Source organism: Gopherus evgoodei, chromosome 1 (genome assembly GCF_007399415.2).
Source record: "Gopherus evgoodei ecotype Sinaloan lineage chromosome 1, rGopEvg1_v1.p, whole genome shotgun sequence".
NCBI classification, from domain to species: Eukaryota; Metazoa; Chordata; order Testudines; family Testudinidae; genus Gopherus; species Gopherus evgoodei.
In genome coordinates, this window is record NC_044322.1 from 293,792,938 (window position 1) to 293,817,719 (window position 24,782).

The 24,782-nt window shown below is 39.7% G+C and overlaps 1 protein-coding gene across 14 annotated transcripts in view; it reads right to left on the reverse strand.

Annotated features, from left to right (window-relative positions):
* Window positions 1-24,782, reverse strand: part of NAV3 (neuron navigator 3) — an 854,219-nt gene that overhangs the window by 43,919 nt on the left and 785,518 nt on the right. For 12 of the 14 annotated variants that reach the window (XM_030548663.1, XM_030548662.1, XM_030548658.1 and 9 more), the window contains 6 exons: window positions 24,317-24,358; window positions 21,631-21,791; window positions 17,466-17,654; window positions 14,817-14,869; window positions 10,708-10,731; window positions 8,445-8,522 (listed from right to left, as the gene is read on the reverse strand). In XM_030548663.1, coding sequence (XP_030404523.1) covers window positions 8,445-8,522; window positions 10,708-10,731; window positions 14,817-14,869; window positions 17,466-17,654; window positions 21,631-21,791; window positions 24,317-24,358 — 547 coding nt within the window. The remainder of the gene's footprint in view (window positions 1-8,444; window positions 8,523-10,707; window positions 10,732-14,816; window positions 14,870-17,465; window positions 17,655-21,630; window positions 21,792-24,316; window positions 24,359-24,782) is intronic. The other 2 variants (XM_030548655.1, XM_030548656.1) reach the window with 1 other exon arrangement.

Genomic DNA, 24,782 nt, shown 5'->3' on the forward strand with positions numbered 1-24,782 from the left:
GTTATACAACTAATGCCATATCTACTATATGACCTGATATTGCATTCCTTGCATCTACAACTCCCTTGGAAAGCAACTGGAGATGTGCATGCACAGGATCTGCAGAATGAGTCCCACATTGTAAGAAGACCAGAACCTGATTTTACACAATGAATTTTATGACATTCTTGGAAAATACAACCTTGGGTTTAATGCCCACCGTGAATGTCATGTCTATATACCCAAGGCTATGTTTGCTCACATTCTTTATAGCTTGTACTGCTCTGCTCACATTTATAAAACAAAGATAAGTAAATAAATTTCCTCCCACCTGACATGGCTGAATGAAAGGATGTGAGAGAGGCCACAAGGGATCTGGCTGACTGCAAGAAGTGACTGTACGTCTAGTGACCTTTCCTGCTCGCCTCCTGCTATTATCTTGCTGTTTGGCCGTAGGATAGTGGTTCAGGGCTGGCCAAACAAGAGTGTTAGCCAAAGAACCCCCTCTGCTTTCTAGTGGCATCCTGGGTCTACTACAGTTTTGCCGTCATGTACTCTTCAGATTTATACAGTATGAGGCATTGATCAAAGTAACACTGAAAACACAGGGGAGGACTGAAGCTCAGGCTGATGACTGGAATCTGAGCCCTTGTCAGTCAAGCAGGAAGTTTGCTGGTTGGGTACATTTTGAACTAAAAGCTGCCCTTTCTTAATTGGTATTGAGATTTTCCCTTCAGTGGCACAGAACCAAGCAACAGACTAAAAGCCAGAATCTCAAACTAAATGTAAATTAAGCACCCAAGCAGCAGCTGGACTCTGTGTAGGTTTAATCACTCACAAGTAAAACACTTTGGAGTTTTATCAAATGAGAGAAATAGATGAAATCAAGCAGAGTGCTTGATATAACAGAACTTGCATAACAAAAGTAAACCCAAACAAGCGAAACTTTTAACAAGGGTTTCCTAATATCTGAAGAATGGTCCACCTTGTAATTGACAGGCTTCAACCCGAAAACAGAAAGCAAAGCCTTGACTAATTTGATCGTATTTCAACTTGTCAATTCTTGTAGCAATACATGCACTGCATAAGCCTTACCATGATGCTTTCATGACTAAGGAAATGAAGGAAAAGATGCATAATAATATAGAGAAGAAATGAAAGACAAAAATGTTCTGTTTTCACTTGGAATACTTTTGCTTGACTTTGTCAAGAGAAACTTTATACAGTAAAGTAAGTTGGGTGGGTGGGTGAGGAGATAATTATTAATGATGAATATTAGCAATAGGTTTTCCTCCCCAGAGCAGAGTGAGAACAAAGGGTTGCATATTTTCCAGGTACTGAAAGGACTGGGAAATTGGAGGCTCGCGGACTGAGGATCAAAAGATGAGTATTTCCACAACATGGATATGTGAAATGGTTAAACAGTGTCTGGGCCAAGACAATACAGGAAACTCTTTCATACAACATTTGACTTGCTGTGGCCCAAAAGTGAGAGGTAATGTGTGACAAAGACCCAATGTGAGGGACTCCACAAAATTACTTGTGCAGGGAACTGAAAATGCTGTGAGATTCCTTCTTTTAGTGTAACCTCTAGAATGCTGACTGGTTCATGATTATTTCAGCTTTAAATAACTTCACATTTCTGTGGAATATAGGTAACTTTGGTATCAAAATGAATGAAATAAAGGAAATTTGTCACGTATGCCTCAGAGCTTTAAAGACATACACATAGAATTCTGTATTTATTTGATAGCTAAAACCTGTGTTTACTAAGATGAAAGGGTCTAAATAAAATGAAAAGCCTACCTGAGTTTGTCATATGATAATTAATCTTTAACTATATATATATATAAATTACCTTTAAACTAATATGCAATATTTTTTTATTCTGTGAACAGAATAAATCTCACAGTCCAGATAACAATTACATGATTAAATAAATTAATGTATTGAAAACAAAAATCCTTCTGTACTTTTTATTAATAGTAAATAAGATCTGATAAAACATCCCAAAAAAAACACACACATGTATCATATCAGCAAGAGGGTCCCTTTGATTCTTTGGGTTTATAGGAAGGTGTTTTCTATTAGGCCTTAAATCTTTTATACCAGTGATAAGAGAGGGAAGCAGCCTAGGACTGGACTTAATTCTGACAGTGATTTCCACCAGATAGATTTGTAAAATATATGTCTTGTGACAGCATGCAAGAAAGTTGGAGTTATAAGTAATGGTTGCTTTTCATCTAAGATCTTTTTAATTAATAGAGAATCTTAATCCCCTATTGATGCATGGAGGATAAGAAACCCCCTGAGTTTCATGCACCAAAAAAGTATAATTTTGGGAGAAATTCCAGATGTTGATGGGTTTGGAAAAAAAGGAGAATTTTCTGTGGGAGGTTTTTTCCTGCTGCAAACAGCATGTCTTTTAAACTGCTCACAAGTTTAGAATGGTATGAGCAATTTCCATGGAGATGGATTAGTAGGCAGGTGACACAGTCAAGAGAGCACGATAAGTTTAGTTTAGCACATGAATATCACCACTACACATGGTGTATATCTGCATACACAAATACATACTCTCACGCAGAGATTTACATATATATGTATATACAGAAAAATATAGAGTCTATGCATTTACTGAGCTATTGGGGGTGCTATCCTTCCCGTGAGACTGGAGGTCTTACCACTTGGCATTCTTGTTATACACACAGATGCACAAAAGTACTGTGCAAATAATTTGTTTCCAAAAAATGGGGGGGGGTATCATATTGTGTCAAATAAAATGATTTTTTGTTTCATTTTTCAAATTTTTTCCTTTAAAAAATTAAATTGAAGTAAAAATCTAAACAAAAAGTAATTTTGACTAAAAACCCAACCTTATATCCCCTTTCTCCCTTGCACTGGCTATCTGTGCTACAGGTTGTAGCATAGGAGAGGGAAGAGACACTGTCTCCCTCATCCCTGTGCGAGTGGGAGAGGGTGGGGACTGGGTAGAGCCTTGATTTTACTTGTCCCACCCCAACATGCTGGCAAGCATAGATAGGCTTGCTTGTGGGGTATCATATGCTGCTTCTGGTATTAGACCAGAACATGGGAGAAGACAGAAGAAGGCAAATTGTGACTTGCTGAGTGACAAACTGCTTCCTGGTCTTCTCTGGGACAGTGCTGGAACATGCTGGAACACTGGTTCAGTAGTGGAAGGGAAAGTGTCACCTAACGAATCACCAGTATGACATCCTGAGGCAGCCTTGTTTTTTTGATTGTCTGTTATGTTAACCTCCCATCAAAGAAAAGATCAAGCCCAATAGTGTTTTTCTTGTAAGATATGAAGAAAAAAAAATCACAGCCCAAGAAGGGGTGTGTCATTCAGGCTATAAATCTCAGTGGAGTAACCCAACAACAGCAAGGCATGCTGAGGGATTCCTAATCTCATCAGAGAATCATCATTTTCCCAAAGCTACCACACATTGGTACTTGAGAATGCACAGACATTTCCTCAAATTAATGGAAATCTCTGTAGGTCTAAATTTTACCATCCCAGAATTGTCAGTACCTCTAGGTTTTAAAGTAAGCAAGGCACTGAGTAGATATAGTACATTCTGAATGTATTGTGTTATCACACATTATGAGGGAAGCACACTCCAAGTAAAATGTACAATAATATTATTTCTCAAACATCTCAACTTTCACCAAAGATGGTAACTCTAGCTATTTCCTGAACTGCCTTTAAAAACCTCACTAGATTGTACAGTCATTATCTGGTAACTCTGAAACCATAGTAACTGCACACAGTACACACAGTGCTCATGTTCCCTAAATTGCATTATCTTCTGATAACATGTTCAATAACTCATGTCATTTCTGTATGACAACTGGGAGGAATAACAGGGAGCTCTCTGTGAAATAGTCCACTTTCCATTGGTTATAGATCAGCACTGTTATTGCAGCATATGAATTCCACTCACTGTATTATAGTGTTCTCTCCTCCACATCTATCTATATTTGTACTGCATTCATCACTGTGGTATCTTGAGTACCTTATAGAATTATATAAATTCTACAGAGAGTCTAAATTTGCATCATCTCTGTGGTCCTCTTCTCCTTATTCTAGGAGAGGTAAACATTTTAAAAAGAAATTATTATCATTGATACGATGGGAGAGCTACATTGAAAAGATAGAACTTTAGTCCTGTCAGAAGCATTTGGTCATTTTAGCTCTTACAGGAAGGATCATTTTACGGCTTATTACAACAATTTGTAACACACCACACTGCCCTTAATTACCCTTAATTTCCCACTTCCAACCCTTTATACATAACAATCTAACTCACAACTGCCCACTTCATTTCAAGTGACCGCCTCCAACATATGTACTTCTACTTAACGATCTGTCCCAACTTGTATTTAGCTCAGACACACTGCTTCCTTCCCCAGACCTGAAGAAGAGATCTGCATAGCTCAGAAGGTTGTACCTTTCCCAAGATAATTTGATCCAATAAATGTTATTACCTCACCTGCCTGTCTCTCTCATATCCTGGAACCAACACAGTTATATCACTGTAAACAACAAAGGATCACCACTATTTTGCTCAGCTGCTAGGAAAGCTCTGTCACCCCTCAAACTACTCTTGCTCTTGGTGATTGTTTCATTGTTCCTGAGGAGTGCACCTGTGGTGGCTGGCCTTGGTCATCAAGGAAGAGGGAGTTCCTGAGATAACCTTGTGCAACCGATGGGAGCCAGTAACTTCAAACCTCAAACTTAAACTGGTATTCAACGTGTAATGACCAGGATGATGTGCTCCTGCTGACCAGCATTGCTTGACAGGCAAGCTGCTGCATGCCGTTCCAGTTGCAGCTTGTGTGCGTCTAAGGTTTCATGGCTGGGTAGCGCTCATTCCAGTAATCTGGAGGACACAAATGCATGGATTATCACGATCAACTCTATTGCTATGCAGATGAATTTCAGACTTCTAGACAATCATAAGTGGAAGGCACTTTTTGCAGCTATTGGAATGTGCCTCTGCAGTGTCAGTTGTGTGTCCAGAAGGAACTCAAAGCCACAAAGTGTTTTCTTCTGAGAGTAATGATATAGTGTTGACCAGTTTTCATAACATGTTTTATTCTTCCTCTGTTATCATATCCATCTTGCCTGAGTTTAATTTCAACCTACTGCTATTGTTCCAAGCACTGATATCATTCAGAGACTGAAATAGCAGGGAAATGGTGCTGTTCAACATAGTCAAAAGATCATAAGAACAGCCACATTCGGTCAGACCAAAGGTCCATCTAGCCCAGTATCCTGTCTTCCAACAGTGGTCAATGTCAGGTGCGCCAGAGGGAATAAAAAGAACAGGTAATCATCAAGTGATCCATCCCATCTTCCACTCACAGCTTCTGACAAGCAGAGGCTAGGGACACCATTCCTGCCCATCCTGACTAATAGCCATTGATGGACCTATCCTCCATGAAATTATCTAGTTCTTTTTTGAACCCTGTTATAGTCTTGGCCTTCACAACATTCTCTAGCAAGGAGTTCCACAGGTTGATTGGGTATTGTGTGAAAAAATACTTCCTTTTGTTTGTTTTAAACCTGCTGCCTACTAATTTCATTTGGAGAACCCTAGTTCATGTGTTATGAGGAGTAAATAACACTTCTTTATTTACTTTCTCCACACCAGTCATGATTTTTTAGCTCTCTATCATATCCACGCTGAAAAGTTCCAGTCTTATTCATCTCTCCTCATATGGAAGCCGATCCATACTCCCAATCATATTTGTTGCCCTTTTCTGAAACTTTTCCAATTCCAATATTTTTTTTTTGAGATGGGGTGACCCCATCTGCACGCAGTATTCAAGATGTGGGCGTTCCATGAATTTATATAGAGGCAATATGATAGTTTCTGTCTTCTTATCCATCCCTTTCTTAATGATTCCCAACATTCTGTTCACTTTTTTGACTGCTGCTGTACATTGACTGGATGTTTTCAGAGAACAATCCAAGATCTCTTTCATGAGTAGTAACAGCTAATTTAGACCCCATCATTTTATATGTATAGTTGGGATTATGTTTTCCAATGTGCATTATTTTGTAATAATCAACATTGAACTTCATCTGCCATTTTGTTGTCCAGTCACCAGTTTTGTGAGATCCTTTTGCAGCTCTTTGCAGTTTGCTTGGGACTTAACCATCTTGAGTAGTTTTGTATCATCTGCAAAGTCTGACCACTTTCCATGGTTAGGTGCAAGTTGTCCTCTAAGCAAATACCACTGTCTCTGTGCCATATCCTCATGGGAAACCTAACCGGTACGGGTCTAGGACACTGGTGTAGCACAGGTGAAGTTAGCAATGACTCTTAAGTTTTTCAGTTTCTCTACCCAGAAATTCAACAAAGGAAAATAGCTGGAAAATTTTGGTTGTGTAAAAACTCTTTCTGAAGAACTGGCTGGACAATTGTGTGTTTAGCTATGCTGGAAAGTCCCTTGATATTAATCTTCACTTAACTCCATATACTGTAAGAAAACCATATTATCTAAGGAAGCTATCTGGATAATTTTCCATGCCCACCACCATCATAAGATGACACTTCACATTTTATTGAATGATGACAATTACACTGCTTCAGTGAAAGCCAAATTAATTCATTTTGCAGAAGTTGGAAGAAACCCAAAATATATTTCCAACATAGTATTCACTTCAATATTTATTTTTTCTTCTTTTTATAAAAAATTGATGATAAGGTATTTATTCGAATTTTCCAGATAGAGGATTTTCGGTTTTGTTTTGTTTTTTACTTAGTATACTAATATAATAAATCTTCAAAAAATTGTATTGTTTTATTGTAGCTGATTTGAGTTAACCGTCTCCTTTGGTGTCTATATCATTCAGTAAGGCAGCACCGAAAATTGCTGTTCAATTTTTTAAAATGTAATAAATATACTCTGTAGCAGAAATTTAATATCCATCACAAAAATGAGACTATCATTATGGCTCAGACAAACAAAAAGGTGTTTTGAGGACTTGGTGGTTTAGGTGACATATAATGGAATACAGGGTCTTTCACCATTGCTACAGAATCATAGAATTTAAGGTCAGAAGGGACCATTATGGTCGTCTAGTCTGACCTCCTGCACAATGCAGATCACAGAATCTTACCCACCCACTCCTGTATCAGATCCCTAACCTATGTTGTCTGAGCTATTGTAGTCTTGAAATCGTGGTTTAAAGACTTCAAGGTGCAAAGAATCCTCCAGCAAGTGACTTGTGTCTCACACTGCAGAGGAAGGCGAAAACCCCTGAGGGCCTCTGCCAATCTGCCCTGGAGGAAAATTCCTTCCCGACCCCAAATATGGCGATCAGCTAAACCCTGAGCATGTGGGCAAGACTCACCAGCCAGACACCAAGGAAAGAATTCTTTGTAGTAACTCAGATCCTTCCCCATCTAACATCCCATCACAGGCCATTGGGCATACTTACCTCTAATAGTCATATTTGCATAGACATACCAAGTCTATTTTGCCTAGGTGATTAGCAGACAGATGCTCTATGAAAGTGATCAATTTTGGCTGTTGTGGGTTAAAATTCACATAAGTCTTGGATGCATGAGTAATGAAATGTTGTTATCCTTATTGCATGACTATAGGGCAGCACAACTATACTTAATATGCCCTAATTAATAGGTTGGGGGCGCTACTGCTATAGGTTGCTGTTTCATATCTCTCTCTGACCAGATATGATTCAAGTCCTTTACATTCCACTAGTTGTTCTATAACCCATAAAATGGATTGGTGGCTTAATTGGGCTTTATTCTGTCACCCTTGGGTAAAATGAGACTATTCAGGTACACCTCTACCCCTATATGTCGCAACCCGATATAACACGAATTCGGATATAACGCAGTAAAGCAGTGCTCCAGGGGGCGGGACTGCATACTCCAGCAGATCAAAGCAAGTTTGATATAACACAGTTTCATATATAATGCGGTAAGATTTTTTGGCTCCCAAGGATAGCGTTATATCAGGGTAGAGGTGTACTAAGCATGAATAAGGGCAGCAGAATTGGGTCCTCAGGCAACAGGTATCACATCACAAAATAACATTACAGCTTGTACTCTTGTTGACAGTATCAGAAGTGACACTAAATAATGAGCAGCATGGAGACTGTAAGGCTCTAACACCAGGAGATGAACTCTTCCATTTCGGGTCAAGCTATTTGGTGGAATGCCCATATTGTCCCTGTTCAGTGGATACAGGTTCCCATACCAACCTTATCTGTGCATTATAAACACATTGAAATAAATACATAGTTAAAAGGACCTCAAGGCTCCAGGACTGTGATTTAGGCACCTTTCACTTGCACTGAACTGAAAGATTATGGTACATCTTTAAGAACTTATTAGTAGACTAGCAGATTGTGGAAGTTATTTTTTTCAAGAATTATTTACAATAATAAAGCAAAAACTACTTACATTTGCTGAAAGCTGGGATGTGAGGGTGGCAACTTTTTCCTGTGATGCAACCAGTTCCCTTCGGAGTTTATGTATTTGCTGTATTGAGAACAGATAAACTCATATCACATTTTTGTTTCATCAGCTATTTCATTTCCTTTATTTTTTCTTTAGAGGATCATTAATGTTTTACAGTATTGTAATTCCATATATATTCATTGTAAAATACTCAAAAAGTCAAATTATAAAATCATAATAGTTTGGCATCTAAACTGCGCACAAAGCATTTGTGCATGTTTCTATTGTACACTCAAAGGCCCCATTTAATGTTCAAATGGGTACTTACAGTATGTGCACAATTCCCAGCTTGAATGTGCAAATGTGATGTTTGGAACCAAATTTTCTAGGACCTAATTTTTGAAAATGTGGCTCGATATATACAATATCATTTGTACCATCCCCTAATAAAGCCTCAGGTCCTGAAAATAGAAGCACTTCATGCACTCACTCCAAAGATTACTACATCTGCTATAGGAAAAGTCCCCTGCATTCAGTGCAATATAACGTATGCCCTCTTAACATCTCATATGTTTTAAAATACTGTACTGCAGGACAAATATAACAAGTACATTTAAATTCTTCTCCATACTTTCAAGAATGAAAATAAATTCAACCCAAGTCTAATGTTTCTTTTTAGGAAAAACACTTGCCTCAGAAAAAATATTTGTATGCAGTGCACGAGGATGAAATTCACCCAGTACAGATATCAAGCACAATGCCTGTGCATCACTTAAACTCCACTTAACTCCTATCTGAGAGCTCAGGTGACACATAGGCCTCTAAATCTCTCTCTGATTCTCACATACAATGAATTCCTCCCCAGCACAAAAGTAAGATAGGTAAAGCCAGGCAAGAAAAGTGAGCACACACATATCATTTTCATATTAATGCTTACATTTATAAAGGAGATTGCAGTGCTTTGGCAAGGTGATTCCCATGAAAATCAATAAGAAAAATATTGTGCGTGCTTTAAAAATCGACGAGTACTCATAGATACAAAGGTTAGTGTGTGAACCAAGGATGTTCTCACTGGTGCTAAGCAAGGGACATAGGTTACTAAGCTTTCTCTTCATTCTGGACTGTTATCCCTTCCCCAAACTCTCTCCATTGTTTTCAATGCTAATCACTCCCCTTTTTGTTTTAGCTACACTTGTAGCACATTCCTGCAGCTACAATAAGGTGGTTCTCATGTTGTGCTATTCAATACTCCTTTTCCCTAGAGATTGATAATGTCCATGAAACTCATCTTCAAGACACAAAGTGACAAAAAGAGGGACAATTTCTCCTCTGTGCACTGGGAAGTGAAGTATGTAAAAATGCCACCTAAGCTGCTGTAAGTTAACAGTAAATCCTCTGCTTTGGCTTTCATAGAAAAGGCTCTAGAAACTGTTAGGTGAAATCAATATTGAAATATACTGTGAGGTAAGAGAGGATATGCTTATTTTTCTCCCCACCTCCAAAGTATTTAATAACACCTTTTAACAAGCGTCATTATCAACCCTTTGCCGTATATTAAACATTTAGAGTGTGGAAGAAATGCAGAATGGTTGCAGGAATCAAGGAAGGTTTAAGAAAATGTTCCAAAAAAGTGTGTGTCTGTCTGAAGTGGAAGCAGGGTCCTTGGTGCCATTTTACTACCAGTGCTCCAGCAGAAATGGCACTAATATCTCCCTTTGGGTAAGGCTATAATTGGATCCAGCTGCTGACCTACTCTTGTTACTAGTTCATATAGAATATAAGGAGAGAGTGGCTTTTTTCCTACTTCACAACTGATTTACTTGTGGTGACAATATGCTTTTCTTTAAAATTCATCAACATGGACTGTGTCAGTAATTTAGCACTGTGCAACATGATATGATGTGGGTGATACAGGCTCAAGAGTGAACCTTGTTTTCTTGCTTGCAAGAGGAAGCACTTGCATTGATCTGCACAGATGCTTCTGGCTCAATAGGGAACTGTACAGATGAGGTCTGAAAAGAGACAAATCTCGACCCCTTCAGCCTCAAGGTTGAGATATTCATTGACTCTCTCCACCTTTTTGTAACTGATCCAAAAATTCTGCAGCTTGAGGGCTAGAAAACCATTTGCCAGCACAGCTGCAACACATTTTTAGCATAGTGTCTTTTTTTGCAGCAAATCTCCACTTTGCTGCAATACTGTCAACTAATGAGCTCTAATAATACTACTATACAAGCATCCTATCACACTGAGGGAAGATTTTTACCTCCGAATGTGCCTTTTCTTCTGCCTGCAAGAAGAGAGAAACAGAATAAAATGCAGTATAATAAAGGTAACAAAAATAGCAAGAAATTACATGTCCCAATATAGCTGCACAAATAATTGAATTTAAATTTAATAAAGATTTGTAATAAAAACAGTGAATTAACTCCTTTTGCCCTTACTGGGAATAACTCAAATTGAATACAAATAAAGTTTTGCCTGAATAATGACAGCAGGATCAGGTCTATCATAATTGCGAAAAGATTCTTAAGAACAGTAGAAGAACTGCAGTAACAACAACTGCAATTATAAAACATCAAGGAAAGTGTGTTGCAGTGTAACTCTGTGTGTGTGTGTGTGTGTGTAACTGTGTATACATGAATACCACCATCAAAATCACTAGTGGAATTACATATGTTTTACAGTAAATCAGGTGACCCATCTAATAGAGTAATATATATCACAGTAATATCTAGAAATAATTTAAAATCCACATTTATTAATGGCTATGAAAATATGCTATCTGAGATACTGTGCTACTGCCAAATGCAGGCCTTAGAATATGAAACAGTGGTAGTATCTTACATTCGACTTTGTAAATGTTGACTTTTTAATGGTGACCACTGTTAGGACATTTAGATATGAAGATTCTTTCTAAACAATGATCATGAAGAGGAGTCATTCAAGGAACTCAAAATAATTCTGTACTTCCATGAATACTATTGCGCTTGTGGAATGAAGCAACTGAAAATGCCACATGGGGATCTGATGTAAGTTGCTTCATTTCTGGGCTCAAAGCAGTTGACAATAATATGGCAGCCACTGCATATCTGGCAAAGGAGGAAGCACATCATCTTGTAATTAGGTGACTCCCTTTGGCCAAAAACCAGAATGGAGCAGGAAGCCATACCCACTCCTCAAAAGAGCAAGTTCCAGAAAACTGGTCTTTTGATGCTAGGTGAAGGATGTAAACAGAAGGAACGAAATGGGGTTGTGGAGGCAACACCAACTTGTAAACTGTAACCTGTGACACAAAACTAATTAATCTAAGGTGTAAAATTAAAATGCAAACTAACACCACAACAATCCAGCCTCAGGCTTTTGGAATATAATGTGATACTGACAGCCAAATTCCGAGGCAAGTCTATGGGAGCCTACAGGGAGCTTAAACTGACTCCACTACAATCAAATTTTTAGCCTCACAACAAAATATTAACATGTAGTTTACAACTCCCTTACACATCACCTCTTAGTTGGCTTACTAAAGCTAAGGGAATCTAAGTGTATGTCACATGCTGTGGAGCCAGTGGAGAGGAATATAGCAAATAAAGTAACCAACAAAAGGGTGTAAGAAGGTATAAATGACAGTAGGCTATTTTAAATATACACCACTGTGCACCTCCTTTCAGCTCCTTATAGAGTAAGCTACCCCAGTTTACTGTCAAAGCTGAGAAACTATTGGTATGCCACAATCTACTAATACCCACTGTGCTGTGAAACAAAACTTTACATGCACGTCTCCAAAAGCTAGATCAGCAATATGTCTGAATGCCATCTGAAACCACAAATGGAATTAGATCAAACAAACAAAAACAATTAAAAAAACCTAATACATACTGAAAAAACTAATGAATTCTGAAGTCCTTTCTCATTGGACCTCTCCATTGTGCGAAATGCAATATCAGCAGTGTACATCCTTCTGAATTTCAGACTTCAGCTCTTTTGCTGATCTCTGCTGATAATAATCTAAACAGCATGCTCTTTACCTGCTACTGTCTCTTGGTCTCCTCACTAATTACTGATTAAGCTGCAGCAAAATTATAATGCTAAGAATGAAGGCAGCGATTAAAGAGATTGATAAACATCGTTATTCAAGTTTCAGAGTAGCAGCCGTGTTAGTCTGTATCTGCAAAAAGAACAAGAGTACTTGTGGCACCTTAGAGACTAACAAGTATATTTCAGCACAAGCTTTTGTGGGCTACAGCCCACTTCATTGGATGCATACTCAAGACATTTATTGAAATGCTATGGAATTCTTGCATGGTACTTATATTTCTTCTTCCTGATGGGATCTAATAATGGTAGAAAATGAAATATATGTACCATAACCCCTCTGAAGCTACCTCTTTCTGGAAGAAGTGGGGCACGGAATAATATCACTGAACAATGAAACTTTGTTGTTTATGTTCAGCTGATCTGATACCGAAAGCTAATCTTTTGTCTGATGTTTCCACTTGTGCACTGCTTCCTGGTTAATTGCTGCAAGATTGTCTGAACTTTTTCACTGGAGCACAGAGGACCCAGCAGGAGAAATTCTGATCAATGATTTTCTTCCTGCAAGCGCAATCACGTTTTATAGTCCTAATTCTTTCCTTGCCCTTAACAAAACCTTTCTATAGCTTCCATTGCCACAGCTAAATGATCAATAACTTATTAAGAAGTGTGATCTAGTGCCTAAAGAAGGGAACTGGCAGTCAGAAGTCTCAAAATGTATTGCTAGTCACTGACTTGTGTGACCTTGGCTAAGTCTTTTAAACTCTGTGCCTCAGGTCACCTATTAGAAATATGGTGCTGTGAAGCTCAGCTAATGGTTGAAAGGTGCTTTGAGATCTTAAGTGGCAGAGGTTATGAAAACACAAAGCATTATTATATCCTTGCAACAATATAAAATATTGGGACCAAGATATTGCAAAACTGCTGACTGCTCAAACAAATGATGAAAGCTCCAGTTGTCACTTTATCATTTGCTTTTTGTCCATCTGCCAGTTCTTCTAAAAACTGACATCAGAGCTGAAATACAGCTTTTGAAATTCCCTATGAGAATAGATTATAATGCCTCCAAGAGAGGGAAGTGGCAGCAGGCCTTCTTCCACTAGGAAAACGGAAGTGAAAGGCCCTATTCTGAATGTTACTGCCAGAGCCTGTTTTGGGGCTAGTGTGTGTGGAGACACTTCACCCCAAGAGGCAACTCAGAGAGGTATGCCGGCTTTTCAGTAGTGACTTTGAAGACAGAGGGAGCCCCCATCTGAGGAGGAGCTGGAATACTCTTTGAATGGAGGCAGCATGCTCTGCTGGCCAGTGCAACAACTGTCAACAGTAGACAATGTCAGAGCTAGTCACCAGCAACACAAGGACTGAGACAACGGATGCCCCTTCTGCAAGTGTATAGGGTAGAAAGGGGCAGCCGGATTGAGAAAACATGTTCCCTGCACCTTCTCATCCTCATGAGGGGCTAGACAACATCTATTCTAACTGTCGCTAGCTAAAAGATTGCAAAGGATCACTTATCTATTACTCAAGAGAATATACAAAACACATACATAACTCTTCTCATTTAAAATATGGACATATGTCTTGCACTGCAGCTACTCCATGATTAAGGCTTTTGTAAGTAAATCATTGACCTTCAACAGCATAACAGGTGCAACAACATATCACACAAAGATCAGAATTAATGTCTCCCTTTTACAAAAAAGCCCAAATCAAATGAAGACTTAAAAACAAACTTCCATTTGGGCTGGGCGAACATATTTAATGAAATAAATTAATTTTCAAGAAACCATTTTTCTCTTTGAAAAGAACATCTAGACAGTGTCATTTTTTGTGAAAGATCAACAGGTATTTAAACTAGACATTGTATCCCCCTAAACAACCCTCTACTTTTAAGAGGAGTTTCTCAAACAGTAACATTAAAAAAATGCTCCACAGGGCACCTAATTACAAGACCTTCCTCTTAAAGAGCACAAACACCAAACAATGATGAAATCAGTCAGAAATTACATAGCACAAAAATATAGTGCAGTGAATAATAAGCGGCCCCACGTGAGGTTGGACTCAGCATGTATTTTTTTTATATTTCAGCCTTCAAATTACACCACAGAAGGTTTAGTGAGTGCTAAATTCACCACTTAAGGAAAAAATATGCTAATTATATATGAAAAAGCAAAAGTATAATATTGAAGTCAAATAGCTGTTCCACTGCTTTACTGCAATACTTACATGCAATTTTAATCCACTAAACTTAAAACTATTTAATGAGCTAGAAAGCTTTATTGGAGATGTACAATATCACAGGCAGGACTTTTTTTATTTTCCTAAACTATTAATACTTACTGTAGAATAGAGAGAGGAGGTGCTGGAGACCAGTGATAATGAGGACCCATGTACTACAAAAATGAAAAAAAAAAGTGTCATTATATAAAATATTGATGAAACAGCATGAGCCCTCCCCCGTGGAGCTCAATAGCAGAGCATATCTTTTCAAAATGAGAAACAATCTTCCACAAAGAGCAGCTATTAGAGGTTATCGGTGCACACAAACCACAGTTATTTTTCTTGAACTTGAAATGATTGCTCTAAATGGAGAAACATTTGCCTGTGTACTGTAGGTATGAGAGATTTTTAAGGAGATACAGTATTTTCACCAGTAAACCAAACATTATTTCTGTTGTTTGGCAGTGAAGCACCTGATAAACACAGAGTTTCAAGAGACCAGAGATGGTGCTATGAACGCTCATCTATCCAGAGTGCTGACTGTAGAGTTCTAAAGCACAGCATGCAGCAAGTTCAGCTTTCATACGGAGGAATGCCTTGCCAATGACATAGAAGCTACTGTAAATGCCCAGGTTTTATCTGGTAATTCTCTTCAGATCAACATAGAGCACTGAATGCTTGGACTTGTAGTCTGTTTTGGCACCTTTGTATTTAAAGGTAAGTGGTGCTGCAATATGCACTGCTGTATTTTAATTGACCATCAAATGATTTTACCTTCTATAAGCACTACACAAAGACTGTACGATTTGGTCCCAATGAATGGGTCATAGGGCTCTGGAAAGTGGCCAGTTAGGACTACAGTGAGAGAACATTTGAAAGCCACTTCTGTTTAGCCTCATAACGTTTAATGTAGATCCTGAGGGAAGATGCTCCAGTACAGAACCTCAGAGAAGATCTGTTGGTTTATCTTTAATGTAGTAAATGAAATGTTATTCAGTACTGTCTGAACAAAAATTCCACAGTTGTGCAGGTTGTTTCATATTTGCTCTTAACCAGGAAAAAACGTATTACCATATTATGCTGTTTTAATAACTATCTGAAGCATGTGTGTGTATCATGCATGAGATATTAACAATTAAAACATTTCTTGATAGGGAACCTAGACTTTAAGTCACCTTAGTATTTGGTAATTATTACCAATATCCTGGGTACACTTCAAGATACTACAGGATCCAATGCCCATCCTGAGATATTTACAAATGATAGTTGCAACTCCTCCTTCCACCTGCCATCACTCTGTGAACCTTTCCAGCTCTGCCCTTGATACCATCCCCTCTCAGTTACTAACTCCCCTTGCCCTTACTCTCACATATTCAGCCTCCCTCTCAATCCCACATGCTCTTCTTGCTCCTTTCCTTCACTGTGTAAATTAGCTCTAATTTTCCATCCAAAATAAAATATGTTTTGGCCACATTTCCCTCTTCATCTATATCAACTCATGCCCCTTTTCACCTTCACTTTTAAGGTCTATGAACTACTAAGGTCCATTTACTACGGATGCCCTGACCTCCTCTCCCCTAACTCACTCATGCATTCACTCCAGTCTGGCTTCCATCCACTCTGCTCCAGTGAAACTGCTCTCTCCAAGGTCTCTGATGATCTCTTCATTGCAACTTCTTACTTGGTGCCCTGTTTTAACTTGGATTTTCTGGTCCTGTTCTCCACTCTTCCACTGCTCCTTTTGTTGTGTCCTCCTCATTGCCCCTTCCCCTCAGGGTGCTGTCATACTCCCGTCCAGATTTTATCCTTAGGTGACATTGTATGCTTGCATCAATTCACCTAACTTCTCTAAGCAGATGACTGAGGAATCAGTCTGTCCTGTTTCCACTGCCACTCACTGATATACCATCAAAAAAGCCAAATAAAACAATTTAAAACATATATAATCTGTTACTTATGTCACTCAGTACATCCTGTCTCCTCTTTGTCTCACAAACATTAGCTGACTGTACAGTGCCAAGCACACTGTCATCACTTACATAATAATAGGGATGAGGAAGATTGTTTTAGCATTTTAAAAAATGGAGGGAGTACAGATAGGAATAAGACTATCAAGTGAGGAGGAGACTGCAGTAGTCAAGGCAGGAGATAACTAAGGCATGGCAAGCATTTTAGGCAGAAAGGATGAAATAATTTCCCAAGAATAAGAGTTAGGTCCTTCCTTTCACATTTTCTGCATCCTACTTCCTATAGTTCAAAAACTATTCCACGCAATTAATAAATGACACATAGAATGTGTTCAGTCTATAAAGAACATGTCCTTGCCTATCCCAGCTTATTGTAAGTACCCGCTCTTGTGCTCAAACAGAGCAAGAGGTGCTACAAGTCCAGTTCAGGGCCACCCAGACGATTCAGAGGGCCTGGGGTCTTCGGCGGTGGGGGGCCCCCACTGCCGAATTACTGCTGAAGACCCAGAGCGGAAGAAGCTCCAGGGGTCCAGGCCCCGCAAGAGTTTTCCGGGGCCCCCAGAGCGAGTGAAGCACCCCGCTCCAGGGGCCCTGAAAAACTCTTGTGGGGGCCCCTGTGGGGCCCAGGGCCTGGGGAAAATTGCCCCACTTGCCCCCCCTCTGGGCGGCCCTGGTCCAGTTCACTATAAATCAAAAAGGTTTACTAAATTATTTCAATATTTACAACTCAAGGTGGCCATTTAAATAGAATTCTGCTACATTTGTGTTTTATTTGCTTATCCAAGTGTTTACTCAGCCCTACCTTCTTCCATGCTGTCTCTGAATGAGCCTGAATGACTGATTGCTCGTGGTCTTTCTTCTAAGGATGTGGCACTGCCACACAGCTGGGAGTCATCATACAGGTCAAAAGAAGAATCTTGTGCAGGGATGCTGTTTGAACGCATCATACTGGGTCCAGGAAGGTTAAACTGGGACAGGTTGGTTGGACTCACTGCAATGCAAAGCGTTATTTGTAAGGTATGTTCCATTACTGGGGATTTGGTTCTGTGCAAAATGAAAACAGTGGCACGCAGGGATAGGTGGGCTTTTCACTGCTGATGAAATGAAAGGCTTTCATTCTTAGGCCTGAAGTTATCATGCAAAACCAAAGTAGTCAGTCTAGGGTAACTGTTGCACATAATAATGCTCCAGAACACAGAGCAACAGCAATGTTGACATCTGTCAAAGCCACTTGTTCATCTTGTCAGGCAAAGAGAGGCTGCAATAATGGATAAGACAGAAAATCACAGGAAGGAATGAACTCCATCAATTACAAAATTAAAAGTGAATATTTGTATTTTTGTTTACAGAGGAACTTTACTAACCAAGCCAATTATTCTCTGCAGTTAAATGTTTCAAATATTATTATTAATTTGCTATATAGATTACAATAATACTTATAAACTGAGGTTTCATTGAGGTAGGCCCTGTGCAAAAATCCATTTTTAATCTCTTTGTTCGCTATTTAGAGTATTCCATAGCACCTATCACCATATTCAATAGATGCTCCCATATGGGCCAGCTGGTTGACATTAAGACACAGGAGTAACTGATCTACTTTTGGTTCAGCTGCAGATCAGCACTCAGGAAACTACTCTCAGCTATTGGAAAGCTGATTTGCCAGTGAAATGGGAGGCTTGATATGAGCCCTTGACCCATGGTAACAATACTTTCTGTCCAGAGTCAGCCTGTTGATTTGTGTCTTGATCTGCTCTATAGACCAAAAGATTCACAGCAGAGCTGGATGTGTCTGAAATCATAACAGCAGTGTTTGGTTTTTTTTCTGAGAGCCATTTATTCCATAAGACTGTTACTCTGATAAAAAAGGAAGGACAGAGCAAAATAAACTATTGCAATAGTAGATTATATTGGTCTCTGCTGTGGGAAAAGCTACTAAGTGAGCTACAGGCGATTTGTGGCACACTACAGCCAAATCACTGCCCCACTGACGGACCTGACCAAAAAGACCCAGCCAAATGCAGTTAAGTGGACTGATGAGTGTCAAAAGGCCTTTACCCAACTTAAGGCGACGCTCATGTCTGACCCTGGGCCCCGGACTTTGACAAGCCATTCCTAGTAACCACGGATGCATCTGAGCGTGGTATAGGAGCAGTTCTCATGCAGGAAGCAACGGATCACAACTTCCATCCTGTCGTGTTTCTCAGCAAGAAACTGTCTGAGAGGGAAAGTCACTGGTCAGTCAGTGAAAAGGAATGCTACGCCATTGTGTACGCCCTGGAAAAGCTACGCCCATATGTTTGGGGACGGCGGTTCCAGCTACAAACTGACCATGCTGCGCTAAAGTGGCTTCATACTGCCAAGGGGAACAACAAGAAACTTCTTCGTTGGAGTTTAGCTCTCCAAGATTTTGATTTTGAAATTCAGCACACTTCAGGAGCTTCTAACAAAGTAGCTGATGCACTCTCCCGTGAAAGTTTCCCAGAATCCAGTGGTTAAAAAGTGTTCTTAAAATGTAAAAGTCTGTTAGTTATATACTTAGTGGTATATGTAAAGGTGCATGTGTTGTATTAATCTGTTTATTTTAAAGTTCTAGGAGGAAATCGCCGCCAGTGAGGTTCCCCACTGTCTGCAATTTGCGGGGCGTGTCATAAACAGATAGCTAAGGGTTAATGTTCTTTTACCTGTAAAGGGTTAACACAGGGAACGAAACACCTGACCAGAGGACCAATCAGGAAACAAGACTTTTTTCAAATCTGGGTGGAGGGAAGTTTTAGGTGTGAGTTCTTTGTCCTTTGTCTCGGGTCTGACCCTCTCGGCTCTGAGAGTGATTTTTCTATCTCCAGGCTTTCTAATCTTCTAATTACAAGTTGTAAGCACAAGGATAGTAAGATAATAGGTTTATATTGTTTTCTTTTGTATTTACATGTGTGTAGTTGCTGGAATGTTTTAAATTGTATTCTTTTTGGATAAGGCTGTTTATTCATTTTTTTCCTTTAAGTAATTGACCTTGTATATTGTCACCTTGATACAGAGCCTATTTTTAATGTCCTTTTTCTTTCTTTTCATATAAAGCTTTCTTTTTAAGACCTGTTGGAGTTTTTCTTTAGTGGGGACTCCAGGGAATTGAGTCTGCAGCTCACCAGGGAATTGGTGGGAGGAAGAAGTCAGGGGGAAAAATCTCTTTGTGTTAGATTTATTAAGCTTGACTTTGAATACCCTCTGGGTGAGGGGGAGAGAGATTAGATCTCTCGGTACTTGTGTTTCCAGGACTGGAAGCAGGGAATCTCCTAGGGTCGTCCAGGGAGGGGAGCCTGGGAGGAAGTAACAAGGAAACAAGGGGTGGGTTTATTTCTCTTTGTTGTAAGTCAAGGCATCTGAGTCTGGGGGTCCCCCAGGGACGGTTTTGGGGAGACCACAGTGAGCTAGGCACTGTATAATTCCTAGCTGGTGGCAGCAATTACCAGGTCCAAGCTGGTAACTAAGCTTGGAGGTTTTCATGCTAACACCCATATTTTGGACGCTAAGGTCCAGATCTGGGAAAAAATGTTATGACAAAGCTATTGCAATAGTAGATTATATTGGTCTCTGCTGTGGGAAAAGCTACTAAGTGAGCACAAGAGCTATAAAAGAAGAAGGACAAAAATAATAGTGCTAGGTAGCGAGGATATATCTGTGCTAAAGAGAGTTATCTTTATGTTTAAAACCAATACAAATGCATGAAAATGTCTCAACCAGTGGTTTCCTTAGACTATATCTAATTTTGCTTATAAAAATGTCTCTGTTCAGAATTGTAGGTAGTATAATAAAAAGCCTTATGTTTTTGTGCCGGATAAAGTTGCTCTCTAGTGACTGCAACCTACAGAGGATACAGATCTAACAGCAGCACTACTGAAGTGTGAATGTTTCACAGGTTATTGCTAGTTCTGTAGTAGGGCCTCAAACATAAGAGCTAAGTGTAAAACTAGGGTTCACACCTTTGGTAGGCCAGCTATTCGAGGATGACAATTACAGAAGGTCTGACATTTGATCCTGTTTAAGTCAGTGAGATCCGAACACTGTGGGAGGACAGAGAGACAGACCTAACAAACTAAGCATATTTTTACTATAAGGGAGTTGAGGTATTTTAAGATTCTAAGTTTTCAAAAATGGCTGAATAAAAAAAATCAGCAGAAAAATTATATAAAGTAAACAAAACACAAAATATTGTAAAACTGGAATGAAACCACAATGTATGTATCCAAAAACAACTAATATAAAAAAATCATACATCCATTCAAGTCTTTAGTTTATTTGAATACAGGTACTCAAAAGTAGTATTTTCTGTCATAAAGAGAAGGTGAAAAAGAGGTCTTAGTAATAAAATCCAGAGCAGGAACAGAGCAGCCAATTTCACATCCTGACCTGGATCCAAACTATTCTGAAGTGTGGGGGCATTTGGAGACAGGATTGTGGTTGGGCCCATAACAGATAAATGGTTCAGCCAAGAAGTTTGTCTACTGATCCAAATGTTCCCAGTGTTGAATCTGGGCCTATCTCAAAACAAAGCTACAGTATGTACTATTACCCAAATGGGAGAAGAGATTAAAGGTCTGATCCAATGCCCCTAAAACGATTGGAAATAATCCTGTTGATGGCTGGATCAGGCTGTGAGGGAGAAAGTCTTGTGGTTAAAACGCTGCCATAACACTAAGGAGATTTGAGTTTAATTGCTAGCTTTGCCATGGACTTCCTGTGTGGCCTTGGGCAGGAAATCTGTGCCTCTTTTCCACATGTAAAATAGGGATAAACTCCTGCCTACATCATGGAGATGCTGTGAGGATAAATTCACCAAAGTTTGTAAGGTGCCCAGATACTATGGTAAGGAGGAAGGAGGGGTAGCTAGCTAGACAAACAGTAAAATGCATTGTAAAATATTCAGTTTTATGATTATTTTTTAGTGTGGGAAGCAAGGGGAAAAATTCGTTTACCCAAGTTGGAAAAGTGATATTTCCCAGTTGCAGAGGAAGACATAGCTGAAGGCGAAACAATAGGGGACTGACTGCCAGTGTCCTGTAGGCCTCCAGTGGAATGGGAGCGCAGCCACTCTTTGCTCTCCTCCTGGCTGGTCTGCCGAGATGACGGGGTATATCTGAAAAATCACAGCTGGCACACTTAAAACAACAACAGGGTTCAAAGTGCAATGAACAATAGTCAACATCAAATATGCTTTGCTGGTCAGACAGAACAACAATCTTGACTGTCCTGTATCTAATTACAGTTATTCAATTGTTACAGTTGACTGTAAAGCATCTGTTTTAAATTTCCCAGGTGGAAAAAACACTTCTAAAAATAAATGAACCCCAAACAAACAAAAATAACATTCTCTTTTCTTTGGTGAAATGTGATAATAAATCATAACAAACAGACAGCTGAACCGAGAGAAAAGGACTTAAAAAGCTGCCGCAGGTGAATAAGATGAGCCCAAGCCTGAGTACCATAGTCATAGAATGGATGAATGACAGATTGGAAAGCCAAGAAAGATGACTGTCTGCTTACAGAATGACACGCCACAGGAGTGTTCGAGCATGTGGACATTTGGTAAGGCAAAGGGAGCAGAAACAGATCAGCAGTTGTCAAAAAAGGAATTTCCTTTGGAAATGATAGCTACTGTGATCACATGGGATGTTTGTCTCATGGAATGCTACATGGTGTTGTGTCCCTTCCCAAATTAGGTAGGGGAGGGAAGAAGATAGGGACAAATAATCACTTAAATGGAAACAAGTTCTCGGGAACAAAAAAGTTTGGAAACTAAATCTATTAATCAGCAGTATGCTATTGCTAACCAATACAATGAGTGTAATTGATAGAAGGTAGAACAGGGAGAACAGCCAACCCATCGGTCAGGCTCTTGTGGCTGGGTTAGAGGAAGGGAAATTCTAGCACATTAGAGATCCTGCAGGTATTTCTTATTGTTTGGGTCTCAATCAGAAACCTGTTTTTACTTCTGCCTGTGACAGCTCACCGTAAAACTTCATTCAGCACAATTCCATGCCAACTGAAGAGCAGTCTCACTTTCTTCCCCGCTATCACGTGCCACCAACGTTTCTCAGTCATCCCAGAGAAAGAGGCTTTTGCTATCTTAGCTTCTGGGTTTATGAGGCACTGCCATTTCTGCTTAGGAAGCTGATTAAATGAATTTGTAATTTCTCATGTCACTCATGTTCTCATGCGAAATGTGGGATATTTTAAAAGTATCCTTTTCAGATTAAATAATCCTTTCTTTTCTTGTTTTAAAAAATGATGCATCATGTTGCTCTTTAAACCTGGAAGAGGTGGGCTACCCCAGTGGTTTCTGGATCTGGAAGCAGCCGAAGTGAAAATTCAGGGTTCGGATTTTAACAGAGCCCCAGTAGCATACAGACTATAACTAGGATCCAGCCTTCATCAGACCAAAATGGTGTAAAATCCTGAGACAACAGCTAATTAGGCATCTACGCTCACACGCAGACTTGTAACTCCCTGTCCCCTCCTCCTCCGCAGCCTTACTCACTCTTGCTGTTTTTATAGGATGGGACCACAAACTTCCACCTCCCACTTGGACTCTACTTGCTGGCTGCTTTTCCTATATGGCTCTTTGGGGTACTCCCTCCATCCAACAGTGCTCTTCCAGGGGTCGTGGGAAATTTGGCTTGATCCTCTCTCACACAAAGTGCATTGGGGAGATGCAGAAATCATAACACCCCCTCCTAGTACTTGGACTTCGAAGCCCAGAAGATACTATGTAGTTTCCTATCAATAGCACCACGGCTTTGGGACGTATAGTTCAAGTGAGAGGAGAACTGTATGTCAGATTATTACCCCATTTTTGTGTTTGTGTGTGTGTGTGTTGAAGGTGGGGCAGGCGAGGGACAGGAAGGTGGACTGATCCAGCTGCCATTACCTCCCAGAAGAGCTTTGTTGGATTAGAGCAGTGGACAGGCTGATATGGCAGCCTTACCTGAAGAGTGAGTGGAAGTAGCCATATATTTTCTCCCCCCCCACCCCCCGCTCAACCTGGAGACCAGGACAGGGTGGTAGCCTGTGGTCTTCCCTATCTGAAGAGAAGAGAGCAGTGATGAGTGGAGGTTGTGTGGGTGGCTGGGTTGGGTTTTGAGTAGAGCTAGGGTGTGTTAGAGCAGGGCCTGTCTTATACTTTCAAACCCTGGATGCTGAAATGTGTCTCTTTTAGGTTGTGAATCCTTAACCCCTCAAGCTGGATCTCCGATGGCAGTTCTCCCCCACCCCGAATCCATGACTACTTGCACTTAGAGCCCACGTTCTGGCCCATCTCTAAAACCTTGTTATTCTGCCCATTTTCAGTTTGCTTTGTGTTGCAAAGGTACTTTGTTACTCTCTTTTTTTATACTGCATTGTATGTCTCTTAACATTCATCATATAAGGAAACTATTTTTAACAGTTTTTGCTTTCCAAGATATATCTGTATACCCAATTTACTCACTAGGCCAGACTGGAAAGAGAAAATCTAATGTGAAGGGTCTAGTTTGCTTGATTTAAACCTAAGCACCAGGAGCTCTGTTGTAAACAGGATCAGCAAGGAGAAAGAGACGGAGAGACAATGCAGAAAAGTTTACAGAACAACAGAGAAGCTGCAATCATGCTGAATAAAGTATATACCTTAGTCCCTTTTTGGGTAGTGTATTTCTGTCAAGCTGCATGCTGTTAAAACAAAGAAAACCCCTAAGGACATACAGTAAACAGGACTGTTCAGAATTACAAACTCTAAAAGTCTAGATATGTTCATATAACAAAAGGAGATTTAATATATTTTAATGTCTCTTTATGATAAAACCCTGACTCATTAGAGAGGAAGACAGGACATGGATTGCCACATGTTCATTTTTCATCCAGACATGCTCTGGTCTGGGTCAATAGCCATTTGGCGAGTATCCAAATCAGACAGAAGTTCTGCCTTCCAATTCTTAATCTTCCTTACTGAGTCATGCAGACTCAATCTGTATGGGAGTCATATGGTCACAGAATGAACCTGCATTTTTCACAGCTACCTATGATCTTTTGCTATGTTTCTATACAAAATGCAGGTTTGTGACACCTGCAAAGAGGCAGCATGGCCTTGCCAGAA